General features: G+C 40.2%; 3 protein-coding genes across 3 annotated transcripts in view; 1 reads left to right on the top strand and 2 right to left on the bottom strand.

Annotated features, from left to right (window-relative positions):
- Positions 1 to 8,531, bottom strand: part of LOC136260692 (protocadherin Fat 4-like) — a 28,952-nt gene extending 20,421 nt beyond the window's left edge. The window contains exon 1 of the mRNA XM_066054519.1: positions 8,392 to 8,531. Coding sequence (XP_065910591.1) covers positions 8,392 to 8,431 — 40 coding nt within the window. The 5' untranslated portion in view covers positions 8,432 to 8,531. The remainder of the gene's footprint in view (positions 1 to 8,391) is intronic.
- Positions 8,532 to 8,836: 305 nt separating this feature from the next.
- On the bottom strand, positions 8,837 to 23,044 carry LOC136260695 (phospholipid-transporting ATPase ID-like). Its single transcript, XM_066054524.1, has 35 exons — positions 22,888 to 23,044; positions 22,711 to 22,782; positions 22,492 to 22,662; positions 22,383 to 22,444; positions 22,108 to 22,320; positions 21,958 to 22,019; positions 21,835 to 21,907; positions 21,714 to 21,784; positions 21,585 to 21,667; positions 21,429 to 21,535; positions 21,265 to 21,346; positions 21,156 to 21,214; positions 21,023 to 21,097; positions 20,658 to 20,933; positions 20,539 to 20,602; positions 20,378 to 20,490; positions 20,061 to 20,147; positions 19,942 to 20,011; positions 19,768 to 19,844; positions 19,661 to 19,711; positions 19,552 to 19,608; positions 19,366 to 19,491; positions 12,255 to 12,352; positions 12,168 to 12,204; positions 12,013 to 12,114; positions 11,922 to 11,961; positions 11,699 to 11,871; positions 11,597 to 11,653; positions 11,095 to 11,190; positions 10,864 to 10,951; positions 10,637 to 10,718; positions 10,001 to 10,142; positions 9,867 to 9,950; positions 9,572 to 9,817; positions 8,837 to 9,524 (listed from the first exon to the last, which is right to left on the bottom strand). Exons 1-35 carry the CDS (start codon positions 22,895 to 22,897, stop codon positions 8,925 to 8,927), a joined length of 3,906 nt encoding a protein of 1,301 aa, XP_065910596.1. The 5' UTR covers positions 22,898 to 23,044; the 3' UTR covers positions 8,837 to 8,924.
- LOC136260709 (cilia- and flagella-associated protein 53-like) lies at positions 22,893 to 25,275 on the top strand. Its single transcript, XM_066054546.1, has 13 exons — positions 22,893 to 23,149; positions 23,205 to 23,324; positions 23,377 to 23,486; positions 23,538 to 23,711; positions 23,762 to 23,877; positions 23,924 to 24,030; positions 24,083 to 24,163; positions 24,212 to 24,331; positions 24,383 to 24,481; positions 24,532 to 24,748; positions 24,798 to 24,910; positions 24,961 to 25,065; positions 25,116 to 25,275. Exons 1-13 carry the CDS (start codon positions 23,084 to 23,086, stop codon positions 25,215 to 25,217), a joined length of 1,530 nt encoding a protein of 509 aa, XP_065910618.1. The 5' UTR covers positions 22,893 to 23,083; the 3' UTR covers positions 25,218 to 25,275.
- The last annotated feature ends 98 nt before the right edge of the window (positions 25,276 to 25,373 follow it).

The raw sequence follows: 25,373 nt of genomic DNA, 5'->3' as shown, positions 1-25,373 counted from the left end.
TTGATACAGTACGGTAGTGCTGTATGTTAGCTATCATGGAGGTTTGGTTTTTTTCTGGCCAAACTATCGCCTAAAAACCAGCTTCACAATACCATCATGGGTAGTTTGGCAGTATTGGTTAGGCCCAAAAGTGCCTTCAGTATGACCCTAAATGCTTCCAATAGATAGCTACAATTCTTTTATTCAGTGGAATTTTCTACTGCCTGCCTTGCCTGCTTGCCGACAGGTGCCTTTAGGCATACTGCAGTACATATATACAATGCACATACCATGGACTTACCTTTGTCCTCCTTTGTGTCCCATTGTTTTTGCTGACAGCCCAAGTTGTCTATTTGTGGTAGCGTGATGGCTTCCCTACGCTTGTTAACAGGAATTGGCCATATTTTCTGTGGTGACTAGATTGATAGCAGAGGTGCTTCTCCTACTGTTCTTTGTTTGTAACACTGTGAAATGGATAGCTGAAAGTAAAAAGTGGAATGGCCACTTCACTTTTGAGTCAGTAATTGATAGTTGGGGTGCACGTGTGCATGATCAGTCAAAAACATTACCTCTGGCACCATCCCTTTCTTTTGATGTGGTATGTGTGGGTTCACCAGTCATAATAATGTAACAAAAAAATAGACAAGTATAAGGGAAAAATTTGATTAGGGATCGTAGAAGATACAGGGGAGGTCACTTACACCTGCAGATAATGGAAATTTCATTCCCTAATGGGTATAGACTGAATTAGGGATTAAATGTCCACCAGGCGTAGGCAACCTCCCTTGTTTCCCGGATTTATTTTATGATGCCTAATTAAGCTTAAAATTCTATATAATTAGATACTGTACTAGCACTGGTACCTGTTGTATGGGTCATACATTCAAGTACCATAGTTCGCTTTATTTTCATGCAAAAAATGATGATATAAATTTTTGTGTAAAAATATTTTCATATGATTTATGTAAATGACTGTTCTATTAGAGTAATTTGATCTTTTGTAAAAATTTTTGTGTAAGAAATTTTCGTACAAGTTTTGCATACGAAAATTAACAACAAAAAAAAGCCATTGTAATAGATTGTGACTGGAACCTGTGCATGCCCTTTTTATTGTCCATACAGTATATGTGACTGGATCTGGGAAAACCGGTCTTATCGCCCATGACAGCAGATTAGATTTTTCACCAAGAACACAAAGCTATATACATGAATAAACTATCAAATTTCATAATCAAAATTAGCTGGACTTGAGTTGTCTGCTTTTCCCAAGCACAGTGGTGATCCATATGAGTGGTCTGTGGCCAGCCTGGGGATGGCTGTGTGAGGCTGTACAGCTCCATGGTGTTGAATAAAGGCCTGTGCTGTAAATGTCCTTTAATTTTAGCCAGTTATGAGACCTGAATGGCTCATAACTTGGCCTAATTCATCCCAATACCTTCCTCTTTAACTTTTTAAAAACAACCCTTGCCTGCCACTGGCCCCCGCTTCCCACCCTTTTTTGAGCTCACCTAGTAGAGTCAACATCAAGTTAAAAATGGAGGGAAACTAAAGTGTTGGCTAACTCTACTTTGAAGGTAAGAAATTGGTGTAAAACTGTGAAAATTTGGTACACATAGCTTCTACCATTGGCGAGCTACAACACAGAGAATAGTTACAACCGGCATTTCTCAATAGGCGATAAGATCGATTTTCCCAGACTGGGTCATATATAGTCACTGCTCACTAAACTAAGTAAAAAGCTTTCTACTAAAGTGTAATCTTAGCTTACACAGTGTTCCAAAACAATTTCATATCAACATAGCTACTACTCTGCAACCTATAGTCACCTACCTACTGTCATCACCTTCATTAAAAGCTGCAGTTAAGTAAGCTATAATTATATTGATTGCAAGTTCAAAAACATTGTACATTTGAAATTGGTAGGTGTTGTACAGACTGACTTAGATATGTTAATGTGACATGAACCCGTTCATGCACACATTATTATTATTGTACACATGCGTCATAAGTAGAGTCACGTGATGTTGTAGTTTTTGTGTGTGGCAGACAGTATTTTGTATCCATTTAATCCGTCAATTGTGTTTGTATTCTCTACACCGCTGACCACGGGGTTACATTTGGAGGTCCTACCGATGCCTACCAAGGCAGAGTTGGAACGAGAAGTCCAAAAGTTGAGGCGTCAGGTGGCCGAGTTTGAATGTCGTGAGCAGGAACAAGAGGAACCAAGAGATTCATCCATCGCTACACAGCTTGATGAGTTAAGACAACAGTACAACATCCTGTGCCGAACTAGAACACATGTTGGAAGAAGAGCACACGGCCAGAAAGGCCGCAGAAACGGTTGCTTCTGAGATGAAACAGGAGTTGCTAATGTATGAGGAATGATTTGATAGGCATGTCAGCCAGATCAGGGAAGAAATAGAGAGTGTGAGAGTGACGCCCAGGCAGATTTAATTGGTATGCTTAAATTAAAGCTCACCGAAGTATCCGGTGATTACACTGTTCACTGAATGTAGTAAGGAAGCCAACTCTCGAATTTCCCAACCAACAAGCTGACCAGCACCTGTACACTATCCTCTTCAACTTTCCAAGTGTGTAGATGGTGTGGACAAGGATCATACCCTAGACAATCCTGTCCAGCAAGAGACTCCATCTGTTTCCACTGCAACCGAAGAGGCTACTTTAGTATCCTGTGCCTATCATACACAGCTATGGAATGTCCATTAAGGCTTGAATGAACTTAGAACAGAGCTAAAGAGCGGCATGCTTTATTGTCTCAAATTACAGAAGAACAAGTAGTGCATCAGCTATTAAACATTCCATAAATATGAAATCAGTACAATGCTCACATGAAGAATTACGATTACTAATGTTTTTAAAAAAAATCTTACATGGACTTGCTGAACTAGAAATGCCAAATTATATTACACCTGCAATCAGTACTACATGTGGAAATGGTATTAAATTTGTCCAGCCATCAGCTCAAGTTGATCCTTATATAAATTGACAGTACTATTACCTTCAATGACTTCAGATCTTTAATTATGTTGTAGATATTGTACCATACTCATATATTTTGAGTTTACAATTAACATATACCGTATTTCTATAAATATAAGCTGCGAGAAATTTTCACGAGTTAAATTTTCGTGTTAAAAAATTTTCACCAGTGTCCTCAAGCGACAAAAATTTTTTAACAATGAATTATGTAGCTTTATTAATTTGTTAAACTTATACTGTCCTTTTTGTATATAGGAGAGGCAGAATAACAAGTAGTGAATCCATGGAGGCTGCACCCTGAGAGTTGTCCGCCGGTCACAAACTCAAGCCGAGTGGACTGGAGTGGAATTGCCGTGGCTAGAAGCTCATTCCATGCAATTTACATATTCGTGTATATATATATATATATATATATATATACATACTTCATTTAATGGGTCCTGTAGTAGCTGTGTATCATATGGCATGGCATCATTGCCAACGCTATCGCTGGCGGCGAAATCCCCAGGCGAGGACCCACTGCAGCAGCTCTCCCCTGGGATGCAGGAGGCCATTCTTGTTTTATTAAAATACTGCAGCAAAGACGTATATACTCTTGAAATGCCAATGGCCAAGCTTTGATCCAGGTGGCCAAAAAGCAGTTAACCAAATTTATTCAACTTCTCTAATATTATGTTGGTAAAATTTTTTCGTGTAATTAATTTTCGTCGGATGCTAGCTTCGATGAAATATTTTTAACGGTTTATAAATATAGAAATACGGTATATATAAAGAACCTTTAAACCCCATATATGATTGTGATATCTTGGTACTGTTAACAGTACAGAGAGCAATAGGTAGGAAATCACGATTGAGATTCAGGGCAAGCCCTTCACCCTCAAAATAGATGCAGGGGGTAAAGGCCACGGCATTGTTAACCCTTAAACCTCAGCACACCACTGAAGAAGACCAGATTGTTCTCACTGCCAGTCTCACTCTGCTACAGAGGCAACTCTTGTATGCAGACTGTTTATATATAGTTGACGAAACTTGAGACTTATAATCTTCTTGGCCTACCAGCCATTAAACTATACTATTATTGAATGTATGCTCAGTTCAAAAAAGCATAAGATCACAGTATCCTTCTCTGTTCACTGGGCTGGGGACATTTTCACAAGAGCACAAAATCAAGCTTAATCCAAACAGCTTGCCATTTACCCTTACTCTGTTCCTAGAAACATTCTGCTACCATTCAGAGCAAAGGTACTACAATGCATGCAGACCCTCAAGGTTGTATCACCAGTGAAAGAACCAACCCCTTGGTGTGTGGCAATGGTCCGGAGCTGTCCACATATGTGTTGATCTTAATTAAGGGAAGTGCATCCTATGCCAAAAGTTGACACAACATTTAGCTGATCCCATCAGTGGCTGAATCAAAGTTGTTGATTACCTTCTTACTCCTTTTGGGAGATTTTGTTTTAACAAATTCCCATTTGGAATGTCTATATAGTAGAAATATTTCAGCAAATAAGTTCTTTCAAACCTCCCAGTGGTTTCAAATCCTTGCCCTCCCTGCCACCCCCCACCCCTTTGTGAGCACTTGTGATACTACTTCGCTCATCCAACTGCTCAGATTTTCTATCTTATTTGGCGGGAAACTCTGCAGTACTGGAAGTGGTCTGAAAGGTAATAGATCAATGCATCTTTTGTGTAAATTTCAAACGCGTGCTTGCTATCCTTGGCAGTTATGCTGACTTGAATTCTTTAAAACCGTTTATCTCAAAACTTCTAATGTGCGTGTTTTTCCAAAATCCAATCACATATGAGCTTCACAAAAACGTGTTCCTCTAAAATTTATAACAATTATTTTGGCTACATCGGAAATCGAACCACTTGGAGAGTCGGTATCTTACCTCAGCTGTTTTGTACTACTTATAAATGCTGTATGTTTGTTAACCCAGCTTTTATTCTAGAATCTTTGCTTTTTATTGACTGTAATATCCTGTTATACTTTCACTACTTTTACTACTTTTGACTAAAAAGTTGGTGTTATAGTTGAAATTATTTAAATTGTACAAATTAATTCTAGTGAACTTTGAGACATCAAGAAAGCTAAAATAGCTACAGCTTCTGGCAGCTACTGCATGAACTATTATCAGTATAATTATGCAAACACTTGTGGATGTGCTCATTAATCCTTGGTTCTAGGTGATATTTCATAGAAATGAGTTCTGCTATTTTGATTTATATAGATGCAAAAACTTATTTTAATAAAAAAATCATGAATCGTCATTAATCGGCAGAGTATTCTAGAGCAGATCCTTAAGTTTGAGTTTGTACTTGCTGATAATGCATGGTGACGTATAGTTACAGCTTGCATATCAAAAAATTAATAGTGAAATTAAATTCCACATGTATATGAAATTATGGTTGTTTCCTTCCTTGTAAGAATATGGCAGTGAGGCAGAAGCATTCCGACAAGTAAATTATTACCGAATGTAAAAGTTCCAAAAAAGATTCGCAGGACTAATCTTTGTACTTTGACAGAAATGTTTGCTTGCTGCTAGAATATTTGAAATGGACAATAACAGTGATCCTGTGAAAGTTTGACACATTGCAGTTGGTTATTGAGAAGGACAGAAGATAATATTAATAGTGTTGAAAGTGTAAGTTACTAATTATCGGTATAAATCAAATATTGGAATAAAATTGCATGAATTATCGTCACCATAATAACCAGCAATTTCCTAAGTTAGTCATCACCTGATTTGTCTTGTGTCCAACCTCCTGTGCTGTATCACTTACATTTAGCCTTCACAGTGTATATTAAGCTGCTAAACATGTCTGGTATTTATGTCTACCTCTATTTGCTTGTATATAGACAATATACAAAACTGATCACAGAAGGATATGTTGCTTTTGCCATTCCCTATCCTCATCTCATAAATCAAAAAGAATACAGTGAACCACTGACTCATTGCCAGAGGTACTGATGTATAAGCTGTTAAGTGTAAATAGAACTGTCGTTTAACATGGAGTAATGATATCCACAGAAAACAACGGACCTGCCTGTATGGAATGAATAGTCCATAGAGCTAACCCTGGTTCTAAATCATTTAAACGGAGTCGAAAAAGAGGAGCTAAGTGAGTTTATATAACATAGAAGATGGGTAGTTGCAGTAGTAAGGAAACCTTTTAAACGGATAAGAAACCAACAACTGGTTGCTGTGTTGAAGGTGTATGGCCTGATAGACAGGCCTTAATTTGATGGAAACTGCTACTGTATAGGTAATGCTTTGTATCACAGACCACCACATGTTGTCAAAAAGGTGTGTTATCGTTCAACAGGTAACAAAAGTAAGTCACTAAGACGTTAATTGTTTCATTGTGTTAATGTTACCCGAAGTGCTATGCCACCTTACATCATATTTGATGCAATAAACTTGAAGCAGCTCATCTTTTGCTTCTCAAATCTCTTAGTCACAGAAATCCCCCCACCTCACCCCCTTTCGGTTCATTCCTAAAAGAACATGGCATATACAGAACATTTATGGCACAGAAATCAAAATGTGTCAGAGTAAATGGGATTGACTAGATGCCTTTAGTGACTTTAATTTTAAACTTATTTCTGTGTTTGATGTCGCAATTAATGCATCAGAGTCCGAACCACTATACCACCACTGATAGCTGCCAAACCCCGAATCTTAGATATAGTAAAATATGGTGATCTAGTCTATATTAAATGTTAGCTGAACCCAAACCCTAACTCTCTGATATAGAGCTAAAGTTGAACCCAAGCCCTAAACCTAACTTTAGACTTCTAGAATCATGAAAATTGGTTCCTTAGGTAGTAGAGGGCATGTTAGCATCCTCTACTACCTATGTAACCAATTTGATATAAACATCATTCATAATGATGTCATCTATGACATCAGATCTCCAAAATTCAGTGAATCCCAAGTAAACATGTCAGTTCAATGGTGTAACCATCAACTTCCAAAGAAGCAAAGGAGTTGTGGGGGTCTGTTGTGAGTGTAATTCATCCTACTAAGATGATGCCTGAAATGGTATTTATGGAGAAGAATGCATTGGCAAACAACATTTCTGCTCATTTTGTGTTGTGTAACAGTTCAGTTTTTATCTACCCCCTGCTTGTACTAACCATGTGGTTAGTATGTTATGTGATTAAATTCTTTATTATGCAAGTGTACAGTAATCACACCCAAATATGGAAATTATGCACGTATATATATTCCTTGGTACCATGGCTACCAAAGTGACTGGTAGAGGGCAAATTAGCACCCTATACTACCTATGTAACCAATTGTGTTTGTCATAAACATAATGACATCAACTATCACATCAGATTTCCGAAATTTAGTAAATCCCGAGCATACATGTCAGAATTCAATGATGTAAACATCAACCAAAGAAGCGAGGGAGTTGCGGGAGACAGATATGGGGTCTGTTGTGAGTGTAATTCATCCTACTAAGATGATGCCTGAAATAGTAATTATGGAAGAGAATGAGTTTGTAAGGTATGTACACATGAGGACTGTCTCGGCAAACAACATTTTTGCTCATTCTGTGTTGTGTAACAGTTTCTTTATCTATCAGTTTCTGTAAGTGCACTGTAATGACACCCAAATATGGAAGTTGCATATGTATATTTATATATGGCTAATCTTGGATACTAGAGTGACCAGATCAGCAAACCCAAATGTAGCTGAGGTGCAAATATTTGATGCACATGCAGGAAGCAATAATACATGCACGGTGGTGATAAACAATTACTTACATTGTCTCACATTGATTAACACCCAACAGAAACAATGTTGAATTACATAATATAAATCGAGACCATAATTTGTACCTTACGCTAGTAGTAATGGTGACGCCAACTTCGGGCTTGCTTCACTGCCAATCGAGCTAATTGTCTCTGAAGTTACGTATTGTCAAGAATCAAGTTGTTGTCCAGCAGTAGGAATGTTGATACATTTTGTTCCGCTAGTATAAGTTTTGAAGTTCTCATTTGTCAAGTCAGAAGTGGTATAAAGCCACAAGTTTATTGTTTGTCTTCACTAGGCTAGTGGTACTGGTACAGGCTCTGCCTTTTTTGTTCGCCCTCCAGTACAAGACAACATTATACTTCATATGGTTCTACTATGTCATTTTATGATGGATTTCATCTAATGATTTAAGTATGTATGATTGAACCGATTTGAACGTGAGGCTTTACTCAACTTATCAGCTTTCTGCATCCCTGCATTTAGACACAGTATAGCTCCGCCGTGCAGCCGGACCAGACTACTGCAATCTACTATAGTTGCAGCGACAATCTGGATGCATAAACTGATAAGGTTTCTTGTGATTACGCTATGTGACTATATTAATAACATTAGACTTATGTACACATGCATTAAGACTACTCACTGATAATCCAACATGTTGCTAGAATAGCCAGTCGCCACATCCTGAGAAGTGGACGAGAACTTTGAGAGATCCTTTTGTTGACGTGATAACTATTTACCGCTCAGTACTTTTTATGCTTGTTTACAGTGGTTTGAAATCATAGGCAGCCACGCCTCGATTGCGTGGGAGGTATTCTGCACGAAAGTGTGGAATTTCACACCAAATAAGGCTCATTTCCCAGCTATTTCGCGTATACTGTTTTGTAAAATAGCTGTAATGGCGAGAGGCAGCAGATAAGAATAGTACTTATAGCCACGTTATGACAGGATTTTGACCGCATGTACTACTGGCTACAAGTATAATCGGGAAGAAAAATTTCTATGCGTGGTGCAAACAGACTAATGTGAGCTATTCTTCTAATTTTCACTTAGTCGGCTCACATCCCATATCATGCACTAAAACGCGATTGACAAACAATCTCAATTCATTAAAATGTAAAATATCTAAACTACAACACAAACAGCTTGTGTCTGCTGCTTACTGAAGACAACACTTTAAATAACTGTTCCTTCATCTATATTTTCAGTTGAACCTTTTGGTGAAGCACGACTTGAAGTAGGTCTTGATGTGCTGGAAAGCAGAGCAGAGTTTCTTCGATGGATGTCACCCTGAATTACTTGCTTCTTGCGTAATCCTAACCCTGTAGTGATAATCCCTCCAAAACCTCCTTCGTGAGCAAAAGCATAACCACTCCTGACTGGCTTGCTCTTATCACGTTTCAGCCGTGCAGGGATACGTGGACGGAAATGAAGCTTTCCAGGAAGAGAAAAGATGTCCCTTAATGTTTTAATACCTTCCTTAGCCAACTTGAGCCTGACATCGTCCACAGTAGTTGGATTCAATTCAGTTTGAATTGCCCGGAGCATAATCACTGGAAACAAGCTAATCGCTATCACCAACATACAACAAAAGTAAAAGTTTCCTGTGCCTAGAACTTCAAAGGGAACACCAAGGTAGGAGAGCAGTGAGTAACCAAGGGGACTAAGATACAAACCAGAAGTGCCTGAAATCATTGTACATACAAACCACAACACTATACTGCCCCAGATGGCAATATGAGTTATAGGAGTCCACAGCAGGGTGTCCATGGCGATCTGAAACAATCTGTAACAACAACATTGACACAAAATAAATGACACACCTGAAATGTGACGACAAATGTTAGGGCACCAGAAGCAATGTAACTAAATGACTGATAGTCAACTTCATAGCCTTCGGAAGGATAAAAGTTCAAATAATAACAGCCAAAGATCACAAAGAAGATAATCATGGCATGTAATATTCCCTTCATCAGACTGCGGGTAAAGATGAACGAGTTGAACAACACATTTTGTTGTCCCAAGACGTAGAGCTTGGGATATTTCAGACATCTCCCTTCATCAACATCCTGGTAAGAGGAGAAGATATAAAGATGACTACAGAAAATTTGTGCTTACCTGATCAAAAATAGCAAGAGCAACAACAGGACATGATGTGTAGATAACATTATAGACAGAAATGTACCCAGCATCATAGAGTGTCTTTGTAACAAACAATATCATGTGATCTCACATGGCATCACATAACATACCTGTGCTGTGAAGCCACAAAAGAATCCAAAGATAAACTGTGAAAATGTGAAGGCAAAATTCTTGTAGAAGAAATATCTCAGGAACTGAGTCATACGATGGTAGGACCACCTTCCATGAACTAACAACAGCCGCTCCAAATACCTGCACAACAGTACTAGTTGTTAACGGGCAATATTCAAATTTATAATTTCAATTATAGCATACTGCATACGGCAAATCAGTGCTAGTCCTACCTCTGTATAATGGACAGGATGAGGAGTTCAGTGAGCATACAGCTTTATCCACCAAAGATTGTTTGTTTTAAATTTTAGCGTTATATTGCTGAGAAACGCTGAAATGTGTGTGCAAGAGCAGAAAAATACCATTGTTTACCTTTACTCGCCAAATCTACCAACATTTGAAGTTTTTTTACAAGCCAGACTAACTCATGAAAGTTTCATTGCTATTTTGTTAATGTTGAAAGCAGTGCCACTGCATAAATGTACGATACAAAATTTGCAGTGATTTGTAAGTTTAAATTCTACAAAACACAAAACCACAATTTGAGAAGTTATATATGACAATTATATTTTTCAAGGCCTCTGGACTTTTGATGTAAACAAGACAGACACATTATAGCATATGAGACAACCCACCTAAATTGTCCAAAGGAATAATCACTAGCAAGTACTGCTTGTTGTCCTTCCTGTCCACTGATACCAACTCCAATATGGGCAGCTGCAAGTCGGTGAGAATTTGGTGACACGTACACACAGACACACACAGAGGCGCACACACACGCATGCACGCACATGCACACACCAAAACATGGTAGTGTTTTATTGAGATAATGTGATTGAATTGCTTTATATATACACTGCACCTTTGATCATTCCTACATCATTAGCTCCATCTCCAATTGCCAATGTTACTGCTTTCTTGTGTACTTTCACCAAATCCACAACAAGTTTCTATAACGACACGATTAGAAAGTATATGTAAAACAATGAATACAATGACACACACACACATGTGCATGAATGTGCATGAATGTGCATGCATACATACATATTGTACATACACACTACACATACTGTACATAATACAGACGTACTTTCTGTAGTGGAGTTACTCTACAGCAGATGACTGCCTTACATTTGCTAGCAGTTTCCAGTAGTTGTAGCTCATTCTCCTTTGTTATTGCATATTGCTACAGCAGCCACATCCACAATATGAACACACATACAGTCACATCCACAATATGAACACACATACAGTCACATCCACAATATGAACACACATACAGTCACATCCACAGTATGAACACACATACAGTCACATCCACAGTATGAACACACATACAGTCACATCCACAATATGAACACACATACAGTCACATCCACAGTATGAACACACGTACACTCTCATAACCCACAAATATGATCATATGTATAGCCATACCAACAAAATTCATACGTACAGCCACACCTACAATATGGTCACATGTACAGCCACACCTACAATATGACCACGTATATACCCACATCAACAATATCTTCATAATACATAACCACACGATCACATTCATATATAGCCACATCCACACAAAGCCTTACCAGACTGTGACCATTTATAACAATTGCAAACATTGGTGCTTCCCTATGCTTTCCCTCCTACAAAGAAACAAGAGCTGAGGTACTCAGTAAATGTTAGCTTACAGTATCTACTGGGCCACCCCCTTCATTAAACTCTTTCATGGCTGCATCGACTTCATCATTGGCATCCTTTAGCTGCTGAAGTACTCTTTGTTCCTCTTCAGCATCAATAATGAACACATTCTTCATCTCTTGCGTCAACAGCTTACATGAATACCCAATGTTTATAGCAGTTTCTGTGATGGGACAATGATCGAAACCCACAATAAATTAGTTTGTCACACACCTTGCTTGTCACCAGTCAGAACCCAGATCTTGATATTTGCCTAGAACAACAAACTTGATAACTTCCACAGAAGTAGTGCTATGTAACTCACCCTAGCCAAATTGTAGATGGTATCAGGGACGCCGTCTTGCAGTTTGTCTTCAATTGCAGTTGCCCCAAGCAGATGAAGGTTTTGTTCTATCTCTTCATAGACCTGAGATGGGGTTGCACCAATCTGTGTGCTAACAGTGTGAGCAGTACACTCACCTCATCAAGTCGCTCTTCACGATTATCCAAACTAATACTGTTGAAAGACACATATTAGGTACAATACTTGGGGCTGTGACCTTTTACCTTGCATCATGAAACTTTTCATCCCAAGCAGTGTACTCTTCCTCTGGTATTTCCCTCTGAGCTAGGCAGAGTGTTCGAAGGCCTTCGTGGGCATAATCCTAATCGTACAATGCATAAGTGATTACTGTGTAGTGTTGTTGTACACATGTAGATCAATACTCTCGGACATAGTAGTACGACATATTATATGTAAAGATACTTTAGCACACCAGAGATAATTGAAAATCTTGCAAAGGTTCATAGGACCTGACATAGGATTACAATTCTATGAGTGATAGTGAATTGTTAAGTAGTGAATGAATATATTGTCATGTATGCAGCTTATCATGCATTATAGTTCAATAGTGTACTTTGCATGGGAGGATCAAAGTGATGCCGCGTATCGTATTGTCCATACAGTACTAATCAGCTGCATAACTGTACTGTACTAGTCATACAGAACAGTTATGCAGCTAATTGGGCAAATACAGCACACTTGGGAAAATACAGTACAGTTATGCGGAGAATTTATTTAAGGAATGTTACATAAACATCACACTAAAACCAGCCAAACTAATCATACCAGTTCGTTCTACAGCTAGAAATAGATTTTATAAGCACTTACTGATCGTCTAATCACGAAGCTTTTTAAACACGACTCCACTAAGTCAGCATGATTGATCACGTGCGTGACATTGTAAATCGCTAAAACTAGCCAAACTAATCCTATTAGTTTGTTCTACGACTAGAAATAACACTTACTGATATCCTGATCACAGAAAATACAGCGGTTTGAGAAATCGCTCCGAGCCAGACGACCAGGAAGTACAATATAATTATCACTTAAAGCACTGCCTTGCTTGTGTGTGCAAAAAATACAGCACTCGGGGGGGTGTCTTGAGGCAAATACAGTACAAGGTTTTGCCTCGTGCTGTATTAGCCTCTCGACATGCCCCCTCGTACTGCATTTTCCGAACACACGCATGGCAGTGCTTAAACTATAACTGAATATTTCCTTGCCTCAGGTTGTCTGCCAAACTATCGCACTGAATCCAGACATCGCAGGTTATAACCACCAACAGCTGGGTACTGCAGGTGGTCAGTAGCTACAGAATGGACCTTCCACTCAGAAGGCCCAGGGCATTTGATTAATCATGTATTTGGATGATCCACTGGTGATTTAAAGAGAGCAAAGCTACAGGATGGGCCAGTGTTACATATATTCATCTCACTCACAAAATTTTGAGCCCTCAACATATCATATTTCTTGAAATTCGCTGCCAAGCATGCATTATTACAGTGAAGAACAGGTATACAACAATTAGTGGACAATGAAGCCCTTAAGGTACATAGTGTATTAGTCAATAAATTATCTTAGGGTAGGATGTGATGTCACAATCAGACATGGGTCAAGCACTTAGGTCAAGGGCTTGAAGCACTTTCAAGCACCTGTAAAAGTGCTTAAGTACAAGCACAAGCACAAATGCTGTAATTGAGTAAATGCTTCAAGCACAACTATTTAAATGCTTGATATAATTACTTAATTACTTTATTAACAAACATATCAACATATATAATGGTACATGCAGTCATGCACCTATTGTTTTAAGTACTATTGTTACAATGAACAAACATCAATTGGTAAAAGTTTCATCTTTCAATCTGCACCTCTCAGGCATGAAGACTTTCCCTGCTACACTGAATAATTATATTTCGTGAGATTCGCTGCATGTAACACTGGTATTTCTTTCTTATTGCACAATTTACAGCAATTTAGTAGCTCTAAATTATTTATAATTAGAAAGTCTGTCATATATCCAGCTTGGCCACTTATAAGAGGGCACCGCATGCTCCAAATCCTGCTTTTTTTCTTTTTGCTGCACATGTAGCAGTTTGGTAGCTCTCAACATTCAGAATGGGCGATAACTCACAAGGGAATTTTGACGATGAACTTCTGGCTAGACTACAGGACCCCGCAGAGGATAGAGTTGTGGCAACGGCTGAATTCCCAGTCCACGGTCCCTCACAACTCCCTTACCCCATGTGGGATGTTTCCCGACACTTTTGCGCCGCACCTTACCCCTAGTGGGACGACTCAAGGTGCTGATCAGTCGCAGCCATCCTCCAGCGGACTCCAACCAACTTGCTTCTCTCCGATGTGGTGGCCATCGTTTCCACCATTTTTCGCACCTCAGCACGTGGCTCCAAGCAGTTATCCCCGCAACACTTCCCCACCAGTTCTAGCAAGCTCCAGCAATTCAACCTTAATGGGGCTAGTGAATGAAGAAGAGGACGAGGAGAATGAAAGGGAAAATGATGACGATCACGTGACCCTGTACAACACTGAATCGAAAACTATGTTTGCTGAGTTCAACCTGGAGATCAAACAATCTAGTAAATGGGATCCTCCCGAGCAAATGAGTTCCTACTTAGAAAAGCACTTCAATAAGAACTTAAGAAAGGAAGAAGCAGAGGCAATTCTAGAAGATTACCCCATGCCAAATTGCCCAGCACCAGCAATGGATGTGCCTAGACTTGATGAGGAAGTTAGGAAACAACTAAGAAGTAAATGTAAAGACCTCCATTTCGGGCAGGAGAAAACACTATTTAACATCCAAGAGGAACTCCTTAAGGTGGGAGGCCCACTCACATGCTTGTGGGCAGACATGATCAACCTGGAGGTAGAAGCAGACAAGGAGAAGATTGCACTCCTGTATGGTGCAAAGGGCTTTAGTACTTTTAGGTAGTGCTTCCCACTCCACTACTCTGAAGCGACGGAAAATTGCGTGGGCCAGGATTAACCCCAGTCTAAAGTCGCTGGCCACAGAGAAATATGAGGACAGGAAAGACAATCTCTTTGGTCCTGACTTCTTGAAAAACGCCTCCAAGAAACTAGAGGTGGACAAAGCCCTGGCGAAGGCTGCTGCTCCACCCCCCACAGGAAGAGAAGCCATCCTGAAGACCCTTCCGACCTACGCCATTTTTTGTCCAATGGCACCCCAAGCCAGTATGGCAGCAAGGGATCATAGTTCCAGCCAAAGCCATACAAACCCCAACAGCAACAAAAGAGGTACTACCAGAATTACAGGGGAAACCAGTGGAACAAGAAACAAAAATGTAACTAGTCCCAGCAGGGAAAGTACATTTCTGCTTGCCAGCTTGGAGGCAAATCAATCAGGATCCCTGGGTTCTGGAGGTGGTGAAGGGTTACCAGTTGGAACTGGTACAAACCCCCTCCCAGATCAACCCGGTAATATCAGTGGCCAGATCTCCAACGGAACACCAGGTAATTGAGGCAGAAATCCAAGTACTACTGGCCAAAGGGGCAGTGAGAAAGGTTCACTCACAGAGCAAACAATTCACCAGCAGGCTCTTCATGATCCCAAAAAAGGATGGATCATTGCACCCGGTGATCAACCTCAAGCCTCTTAACACTTATATGGTCAACCAACACTTCAAGATGGAGGGGATGCAGAAGGTGAAGGAGCTACTACGAGAAGGAGATTGGATGTGTTCAGTGGATCTAAAGGATGCCTACCTCTCGGTAGCCATTGCTGAGCATCACAGGAAGTTCCTCCGATTCATATGGGAAGACACCACCTATGAATTCAATTGTCTACCATTTGGTCTTTGCAGTACTCCGAGGATCTTTACGAAGCTCCTTTGCCCTGTGATGGCACACTTACGGTTTATGGGTCTAAGAATGGTAATTTACTTGGAAGACATCTTGCTAATGGCAGAAGATCAGGAGACTCTGCTGAAACAAGTCCAACAGACCATCACCCTCCTGGAACAACTGGGCTTCACTGTGAACAAGCTGAAGTCAATCCTAGTCCCCTATCATCAGATCACCTACCTGGGACTCCTAGTAGACACCACCTTAATGAAACTACTCTTACCAGAAGAGAAGATTCAACAGATTACCAACGACTGCAGGCAGATGTTGACAAAGGGAACCATCACAGCACAACAGTTGGCACCTGTGATTGGAAGGATGTCAGCAGCACGCCTAGCAGTACTACCAGCCCCCTCTACACTCGCCACCTCCAACATCAGCTAATTCAGACTCAGAAGAGATCGCTCTCACTCAGAACCAAGGTGACGTTAAATCAGGAGTCTCTGACCGAAGTGCACTGGTGGATCAACCATCTGCAGCAGTGGAATGGGAGGGACATTGTTCCTCCCCCTCCAGATCTGATCATAGTCAGATGCTTCTCTCCAGGGATGGGGAGCGGTGTGCAATGGGGCCAGAACAGGAGGCCACCGGTCAGTCCAAGAGAGGACCCTGCACATCAACTCCTTAGAACTCCTGGCAGGATCCTTCGCAATCAAAGCCTTTGCCAAACACAGGAGCAAGATCCAGATCTTACTGCAGATGGAGAACAGCACAGCAGTAGCTTATGTGAACAAAATGGGGGGTACACATTCACTGAGTCTGTCCCTCCAGGCTGGTCACCTGTGGAAATGGTGCCTGCAACAGGAAATTCTTCTGTCTGCGGAGCACCTTCCAGGAGTGGCAAACACAATAGCAGATCAGGAGATCAGGTACCCAGATCTGATGGAATGCCTAGTCGACTACTCCCTGAGTCCTCCCAAACAGATGGATCTGCTGCAGAACCCATCCAATCAACTCCACTCTCTGATAATCCAAGACTCTCTAAAGCTTCTCGCCTGCAGAGTATTAGGGAACAACATGCAGCAACAGGCATTTCAGAAAAAGCTTCAGAACTTCTACTGGCAGGGTGGAGTACAGGGACAAACACGGCATATCAGTCGGGATGGGCACAATGAAGTCGATGGTGTGGCAAATGGGAAATTGATCCTGTTTCATGCAGCATCCAGCCTTTCCTAGACTTTCTTGCAGATCTCTATCATGGACAAGGCTTACAATACCTTTCGATCAACCTGATCCGGTCAGCAGTTTCCATGACCCACAACAACATTGAGGCAGCTCCAATAGGACAGCACCCCCTGGTTTCTAGACTGATGAGTGGCATCTACAACTCAAGACCTCCCGTACCACAGTACTGTAGCACCTGGGACGTGGCAGCGGTACTTTCTTGGATTAAAAACCAAGGCAATAACCATTGAAAGAGTTGTCAGGAAAGTTGGTACTACTGATGGCACTAGTCAGTGCAAATAGAACATCAGAATTACATGTTCTACACCTTCGTTTCAGAATTTACTCTCCCGATGGGGTCACGTTCAAATTGGCTTCCCTTACCAAAAAGAGGAAGACTGGGACACCTCTGAAAGAATGCTTAGCTTCTTTTACTCATGATAGCCATCTTTGTGTAGTGCAATGCCTCCGAGCATATGAAAAGGCTACTAAGAACTTCAGGGACATACAACCAAGTGATCCAGCTCCGTTGTTCTTGTCATATGTGAAGCCTCACAAACCGGTAACATCTCAGAGGATAGCCCACTGGATTAAGGACATTTTTAAAAAGGCAGGGGTGGACACTAACACCTTTAAAGCACACTCTGTACGAGGAGCTTCCACCTCAGCAGCAGTAGGGAAGGGCCTACACACTGCAGATGTCCTGAAAACAGCAGTCTGGAGTAGAGAGTCAACCTTCCAACAGTTTTACTTCCGATCATCATCCTCAGCTGAGAACTTTGCCCAGACGGTGCTCAACACCCAAACTGAAAGGCTACCTACAGTTAGCAAGGAATCAAGGACAGTTGATCAAGAACAGTAATTGTAATCAGTGTTGGACATTTTGTATACCTCGTGTATAAGTTGTCAGCTACTGTGTACTGTGTATATCTCAAATGTAATTCATAATATAAAGTTATGACGTGAATCCTGAATTTGGAAGGTTGCCCTCATCATAATTATGGGTAGTAAGGGGTGTGTTCCCTACTACTCATAAGTCTCTGGCTCATCATGGACATCTTCAGGCCGTAAGCAGGATGGGCTTTGAAGTCTTCCAGTGTTACATGCAGCGAATCTCACGAAATATAATTGATGATTTGATGAGGGCCTGAAGTTAAATCGTAATTATATGAGTAAGATGAGCAAATGTAACACTGCCCAAAGCCCTCCCTCCCTGTACATGTTACATTGCTCATCTCTTACAGGAAAGTGTTTTGAGTAGCAGGAAACCCAAGCGTCATTTGGCAGCAAAAACAAAGCGGGATTTGGAGTATGCGGCGCCCTCTTATAGGCGGCCAGGCTGGATATACGACAGACTTTCTAATTTAGAGCTACTAAATTACTGTAAATTGTGCAATAAGAAAGAAATACCAGTGTTACATTTGCTCATCTCACTCATATAATTACGATTTAACTTCAGGCCCTCGTCAAATCATCAGTTACATTTGCTCATCTTCTCAATTTAACTTCAGGTCCTTTAGCATAAAATCATCGACCTACATAACATAGTTTATACCTCCACTATAATACATCTCACTAGTTTCCTGCAGCTGCTACACTGAATACCATGATTAAGTTTAACAAGAACCATGACTAAATATGGAGAGGTTTAATAAGCACAAAACCTCAATGAAGTAAAGTGAAACCAGTGTGTGTAATTGCTACCATAAACTGGATTATGCAGCATTGGCAGTAACTGATTGATTGAGCTAGCTACTATTGAAGACAATATGTACCACTACAGATTCACCTCTAAATTATGTAAGTTAACCCTTAAACAAACCTGCAAAGAACTTTTGGGGAATGCATGTTTACACGTTATTTCATGCTAGTTTTGGCCTTATTGTTTAGTGTTAGAGAAAAACCATAGTAACCCTTGTTACATCACAAGTAGAATGATCTAAAATGCGTAGCCATAGGATGGAAGTTATAGCACTTTGTGCCAGTTTTCTGGCCTGTGTTTAAGGGTTTAGACTCCACATATTTTATCCTGGACTTGACACAGTTTCTTGCAACCACCACTATTCTAAACTTGCATGGGAAAATCCCTGGTAGGACTTTGGGTGCCTGTTCACCCATGAGTAATAATGATAGTCTCCTACAGGATAATTACTAGTCAGGACTTGCCTACATTGACTCTGTAGCACACCTATCCCAATGGTGGTTCACTAAGTAAGCATGACCATGCTAGCATGGTAGCCGAAGGCTTTACTATTTGTACACTCAGCATGTGTGTACAACACTATAACATACCCCAAGGTGATCAAGTGTTGTCTCCATTAAGGCTTGGGAGTCCGGATGAAGTCGTTCAAAAATTTTACTGTCTGCTCCCTTGCACATCAACAGTATGCGATTATCTTTGGGGTCTTGTACAATAACCTATATACAGTATACAGATTCCCCAAACAGTACTGCCACCTCTCACCACTGACAACTCACCGACATTCTCTTCCTGACATTGTTAAAGTCCAAAATGTGCAGTAGTGTATACTCAATCTTGAGGGGGATAGCAAATAAGTACTAACAGCATGTTTTATTTAGTGCACACCTTTTCATTTTTGTTGGCCATGTATACGACAATCGAACAAGGAGTTCGATCCTGCAACACATAATATTAATATGACAGATATGTTAAGGAAATAGCTATATAGTTACCAAAAACACGAATCCAAAGTTCCTGGCAGCTGATACGAGAGCAGCTTCATCTGGTGACTGAGCATTGTACTCCAGGCCTATACAAATGACCACCCTGATTATATACACACATACATGCGTGCACACTTGAAACAAATGCACACACATACACACTGCACAGACACATAAACACACCTCCACTTTCAGAGGCACTTGGAATGACTGTGTGGCAGAGAGCAATCAGACGGAAGAACTCAAAACAATCCTATGCAACACATATCACAATACTTTCACAGTTAAAAATCCTGACTTGCCTTTTCTTCATCACGACAATTCCTTACAAGCATCTCATCATAATATCTGAAATCGGGTTCTGCATACTTGTTCCAGCTGAGATCAACCTGACAACAATATACTAAAGTACTATTACGTCACACAGAAGAATGTTGGCTAATATGCATATGCAGGCATATATATAAGTATCTATTGTGTTCGTCAATTCAAACATTTCCTAATTAGTGGAAGAGAGGTTTTTTGCACATGCAGAAATGGTTATACAATTCATTTATGATCTTACGATTAACAAGCATCCTTGCTACCCTCTCCCATGTCAGTCTGTGCTACCACTTACTGGCTGTAACATGATTTCCTTGGGCTTCTTTTCCATATCATCATCTTCATTATTTACTGAATGGGACAAATCAACATCCTTGCCTTTGTCAGTATCATCTTCTGGGAGATCACCTGCACAAAAAGTTAAGGGAGTTCCCACCTGCAGAACAAATAGCTCACCATATTTTTGACTGTTGACAGAACACTTTGAAAAGTTCATGATGTTTTGTGTGAGAGTGCCAGTCTATGCAAGTACAAGACATAGTCTCAGTTTGTAAACAAGTTTGACAATTGCTAACTTTATCAGAGAATATATACTCAATTTGTCCCAGCTCTTCATTGAGGGTGGTAGTACGAGCCACAGCCGGGACATCGTTTGGTTCGTAGTACATTTTCCGGTCCCAGTTGATGAACAGTGATTGACCAAGACGGATGACTTCCACACTGACATACAGAGAGATGGGAACAAAGGTGTTTAGAATAATGAGGTTAGATAGGATCTGTAGGAATGCTATTTTAGCTGGTGTATCAGCCACTATCCCTTCAGTGGCGTAAGGTACATAGTCTTGAAAGTCCTGTAAAGAAGTGTTGATGTACCATGGCAGGGATGAAAGTGAAATGGTATGCAGACATAAGCTATACAAGTACCACAAAACCATATTACCTCTCCATAAACTTCTTCAAACACCCACGAGCCTATTAAACACAGGGTCACCAATGATGCCAGGAAAACCAGAATCTATCAAGACAGTACATATCTTTAGCCATTTATAGAATACAAGATGTAAGACACTCACAACTAATACTAGCTTATTCATTAGCTCGTCAATGTGGGTCCTCTTGAATACCGTCTTGCCTATTAAAATTACAACTAAAACAGATGGATAATAGCCAAACACAGCATACCGCTGTTCTGTACAAGCTTGGTATCATGGCCGGCATATATCACCATGCCATATGCCCATTCTGTGTTACGCATTCTGCAGCCCTACAACAAATAAAGAAATCATTCAATAGCCAGTCTCCTAGCAATGCATAGTCAGTATCCTGGCAACACATCCATAACGTACCCTTAGCAATATCTTGTCATTGTCAACGCTAAGCATTTGTTTCTTCCATGTCATGGTGCCAACAAATTTGTGCAGCCTATTATTTGGTGGCTCACATTCAACATAGCCTAATTAATAACCACATGAGCTGAGGATCAATTGAATTTTCATAATTACCATCAAATTTGGTTAAGGGTTCGAGTTCATCTTGTAGATGGTGTGTCTCTGGAAATGGTTGCCGAACTTTTAGATTAGTTTCACTGTAAATCTCATTTGGTTATGAGTTATTCAACACATTCAGCTTACCCATCCAACTCAGCAGTTTCAATATAACACAAACTATGGGGCTCACTGGTAGACAGTAGTAACATGTCCGACTAATTTAACATTTACCATTGCAAGTTCAGAAGTATTACTCAAAACATACCGGAATAAAGTCATTTCTCTCAAGATACAGTATGTCACCAACTTTAATGTGCTTCCACTTGCTTTCTACCAAGCTAAGATGGCAAGTACACATTTTAACAACAAAAGTGGTAATTTTAATTACCCTTCATCTGTCAATATCTGTATATCACGGTTGTTCACCTTGAAATCACTAACATGACGTTTCTAAAGTATAAGACGAACTGTGTACAACATCTTTATTATGTAGCATGCACACACACATGTACGCATGTATGCGCGCACACACACTTACAACATCATCATAAGCATCCTTGAGAGCTGTAATGGAAAGCACGATGACTAATGGTACAAGGGTGGAGTAGAAAGGCACTGAAGACACTCCAGGGATTAGCTGAATAATGGTCAGCAGTAAAAAGTACAGGTTTGCCACACGAAGAAACTGTTCAAACAAGTTTCGAGGCAGGAAGGTTATCACATTGTATTTAGAAGTAATGACCACGTTTCCCTGCAAGAAAAGGCGTCAACAGCTAACAGTTAAAAACTAATTAATAGCTAGGTCATACTCACAGAATATGGAAATGCGGAGTTGTACTCCTGATTTCTGGCTTGCACTCTTCGCTTTTCTTCCTCTAAAAGTTAAGTGCTAAAGACAAGGTACGCGGGATCGTTGTTATACCTGGAATCAAAAGGCTCAAGAACGGTAAACGAGGTAGTTTGCTTCGCCACGTCAGCTCGACCCATTCCGGTTCCGTGGCATCTTCATCTTCTTCCTTTAGTTTACTGAAAAATCCACCGTCGGTCGAGTCTTGTCCTTGTTTTGAAGGAATAAGGCCCTCCATGGACTCATCTACAAAGATATATTAAGTCAATGGAGCACACACTCAATACTACCTACCATCTTGCTGCTTCCCGGGAGGCTGTATCTCAGACATGTCCGACATCTCTAAGTCGTGCTTAGACCCCGCCTCTAGAATACGGTAAAGAACGATACATTAAGCGATCAACGACTGTAATTTATGAATTTGTTTAAATCCTCACGCGTTAAACAAAGATATTTGAGTCTAAAACTAACCTTCATCCATGCTCTGCACTGTAACCGGCGCCGAAGGCCAAACTTTAGTATTTTTTAGGTTAGCTATACTTGTACGCCCTTAATTACAGCGATTACCATACAGAGTCATGGACGAGGTCATGGGTCTACTCCGCGCACCTTAGTCGCCGCGCCATAAAAAAATGTTTTCGTTACTATAGAGACAGAACAAAGCAAGATGGAGTTGCTACGAACTAGACGAACTCGCGAAATAAATGGACCAACTCCAAACTCCGTAGCCATTGTAAGTGTTTGTTACTATACAGTTAATAAGAACGCGAAATACTCGGCTCTTCCAGCGAGCTAAGCCAACCATAAAGAAACCTCGTGAGTATTTGATTTTGGAGAGAAGAAAACAAGAAGAGCTACGAAATGAGGCAAATGCAATGGTGCAGTACACGAAGCAGTTTGACTTAAAAGTAAACTGTTAGTCTATTCAGTAGCGAGTTGTACTTTGATTTATATGTATAGACAACTTGGGAGATGGCTACTGACAAGAAGATACAAAAGAACACGATCAAAAGAAGAGTGGAGAACTTACTACAGAAGGAAAAATACAGTCTTGAGGAGCGAAGAGACAAGTATATTATGAATAGTCTATAATGTGTACAATCAAGGTGTGGAAATTTCAGGTTGAGAGATCTGCTAGTGGCAGAAGAAAAGGAATATTTGCAGGAGATGTCTACTAAGGAGGAAACTGTGTTGGAACGACAAGCTAAGATGCGTGAGAAAGCAAAGATGTTAAGAGATAAGAGAGAATCTGAAAGACTTGCACTTGTAGAGAAAAAGTTGGACCAACGTTGGAGGTAATTGATAGTAACAAGTGTCATTTGATGTAATTACATTTGAAATGAAGGGATCAGTGTGAGGAACTGAGGGCAACTCTCTCCAAGAGAAATCAAGATATGATCATCAGAGAAAGAGATGAGCAGATCAGAATAAAAGAACAACTGACTAAGCAGCAGCAACAAGGTATGGTTCATGGTGGTAGTAAGCTACAGTGATATATGCCTTGTAGAGGAGAAGATGTTTGCAGAATTGTGGGAAGAGGACCGACTGACCAAATCAAAAAGAGAAGAGATGGAAGCAGCCATGCAGTTGGAGAGAAATAGAGAAATGTTGAGGGTAAAACATGCTAGCCCATTTGGCCTTGTTTAATTGTATTGTATATGTACAGGTGTTGAATATACAAACAGCAGCATTAGAGAAACAAAAGGAGGAGTTACAGCGACTTCGTATTGAAGAAGGAGAGTTACTTGTAAGTTATACTCTATGCATCATGTATTTCCATTCTGATATGTAACAGAGAGAGCAGGCTATGTTACGAGCTATTGAAGAGCAGAGGATGAGAGAGGACAAAGTACGTAGTCAGGAAAACACAAGAAATATGCTGGACTATTCTTTGAAGCTCAAAATGAAGAGAAAGGTGTGCTAGTCAATTAATAGCTGCAGTACTCTACATTAGTGTGTAACTTAGGCAAAAGAAGTTCAGGAGGAATTAGCATTAGACATGAAGATCTTGGAGCAGCTGTTACAAGAGACAGACAATGAGGCAATGGAACAATTACAACGAAAGGTTCAAACTTGTAGTAGTTAGCTATAGCCATTCACTAGTCTACACTATAGCGTGAACTTAACAAAGAAATGGCAATATACCGGGAGTATTTAGCCAAGCAAAAGAATGAAGAAGAAAAAAGAGAGAAAGAACTGGATGCCTTGATACAAGCTGAAGTCCAGAAGCAATGGGCACGTAGGCTAGAACTGTGGAGACAAGAAAAGGCAGCTAGAAAGAAGTTGATGCAAGATGTGTTGGATGCAAGGAAACAACAAATCAAAGAAAAATGTCAGTTCTATTTGTTTAGTGTTATACAATCATTGTGGTTGAAATGTAGTGGCAATAATATCTGAGGAACGTAGAGAAGCTGAAGAAGAAAGGAAAAGAATACAAGCCAACATTGAGGAGCACAAGAAGTTAGAGGCTGTACAACAAGTTGAGATGAAAAGGGTAAGACATGGTAGCTATAGCACTGTTTATTATTACACATATCTGTGCAGGTCAGAGTACAGCACCAGAGTGACCTACTTCAACAAATGGAACATCAGAAACACTTGAAGAATCAAGAAAAACAAAGAGAAAGAAATGAATTTGAGGACACTAAGGTATTGTTTGCTCCATTATTTCTGATAGCTATAAAATACATTTCCAATAGGCCACAGAAAAAGATTATCAACGAAAACTACATGATGCTTTGTTTAGGCAGTATCCTGATAAAGTTCATCCTAAACGACTATTAAGCAGTGGACCATTTTAGTTACAAACTTATCATACACAATTCAGTTTTATTATCAAATTTTGAGTCCATCACTATAGCTGGTATTGCATCCGTTAACAGTAAACCTCAATGTGGATGGCCTTAAGTCTTTGATTGTACACTAGTACTACATCTGTCTGATTAGCTGTTACAAAA

This window comes from Dysidea avara, chromosome 7, assembly GCF_963678975.1.
Source record: "Dysidea avara chromosome 7, odDysAvar1.4, whole genome shotgun sequence".
NCBI lineage: Eukaryota > Metazoa > Porifera > Demospongiae > Dictyoceratida > Dysideidae > Dysidea > Dysidea avara.
Note: the sequence above shows the minus strand (reverse complement) of the source record. Positions and strands in the feature narration are given on the sequence as shown.

Bases quoted from the DNA above. Each gene is read 5' to 3' on its own strand.
- LOC136260695 (XM_066054524.1), bottom strand. The intron at 22,663-22,710 runs GTAGGTAGTATT...ATATCTTTGTAG, and splicing joins TCCCGGGAAGCAGCAAGATG to ATGAGTCCATGGAGGGCCTT. The intron at 9,951-10,000 runs GTATGTTATGTG...TTTGTTACAAAG, and splicing joins TTTGTGGCTTCACAGCACAG to ACACTCTATGATGCTGGGTA.
- LOC136260709 (XM_066054546.1), top strand. From the start codon at position 23,084: ATGGAGTTGCTACGAACTAGACGAACTCGCGAAATAAATGGACCAACT. The intron at 24,164-24,211 runs GTAAGTTATACT...GATATGTAACAG, and splicing joins TTGAAGAAGGAGAGTTACTT to AGAGAGCAGGCTATGTTACG. The intron at 24,911-24,960 runs GTAAGACATGGT...ATATCTGTGCAG, and splicing joins AACAAGTTGAGATGAAAAGG to GTCAGAGTACAGCACCAGAG.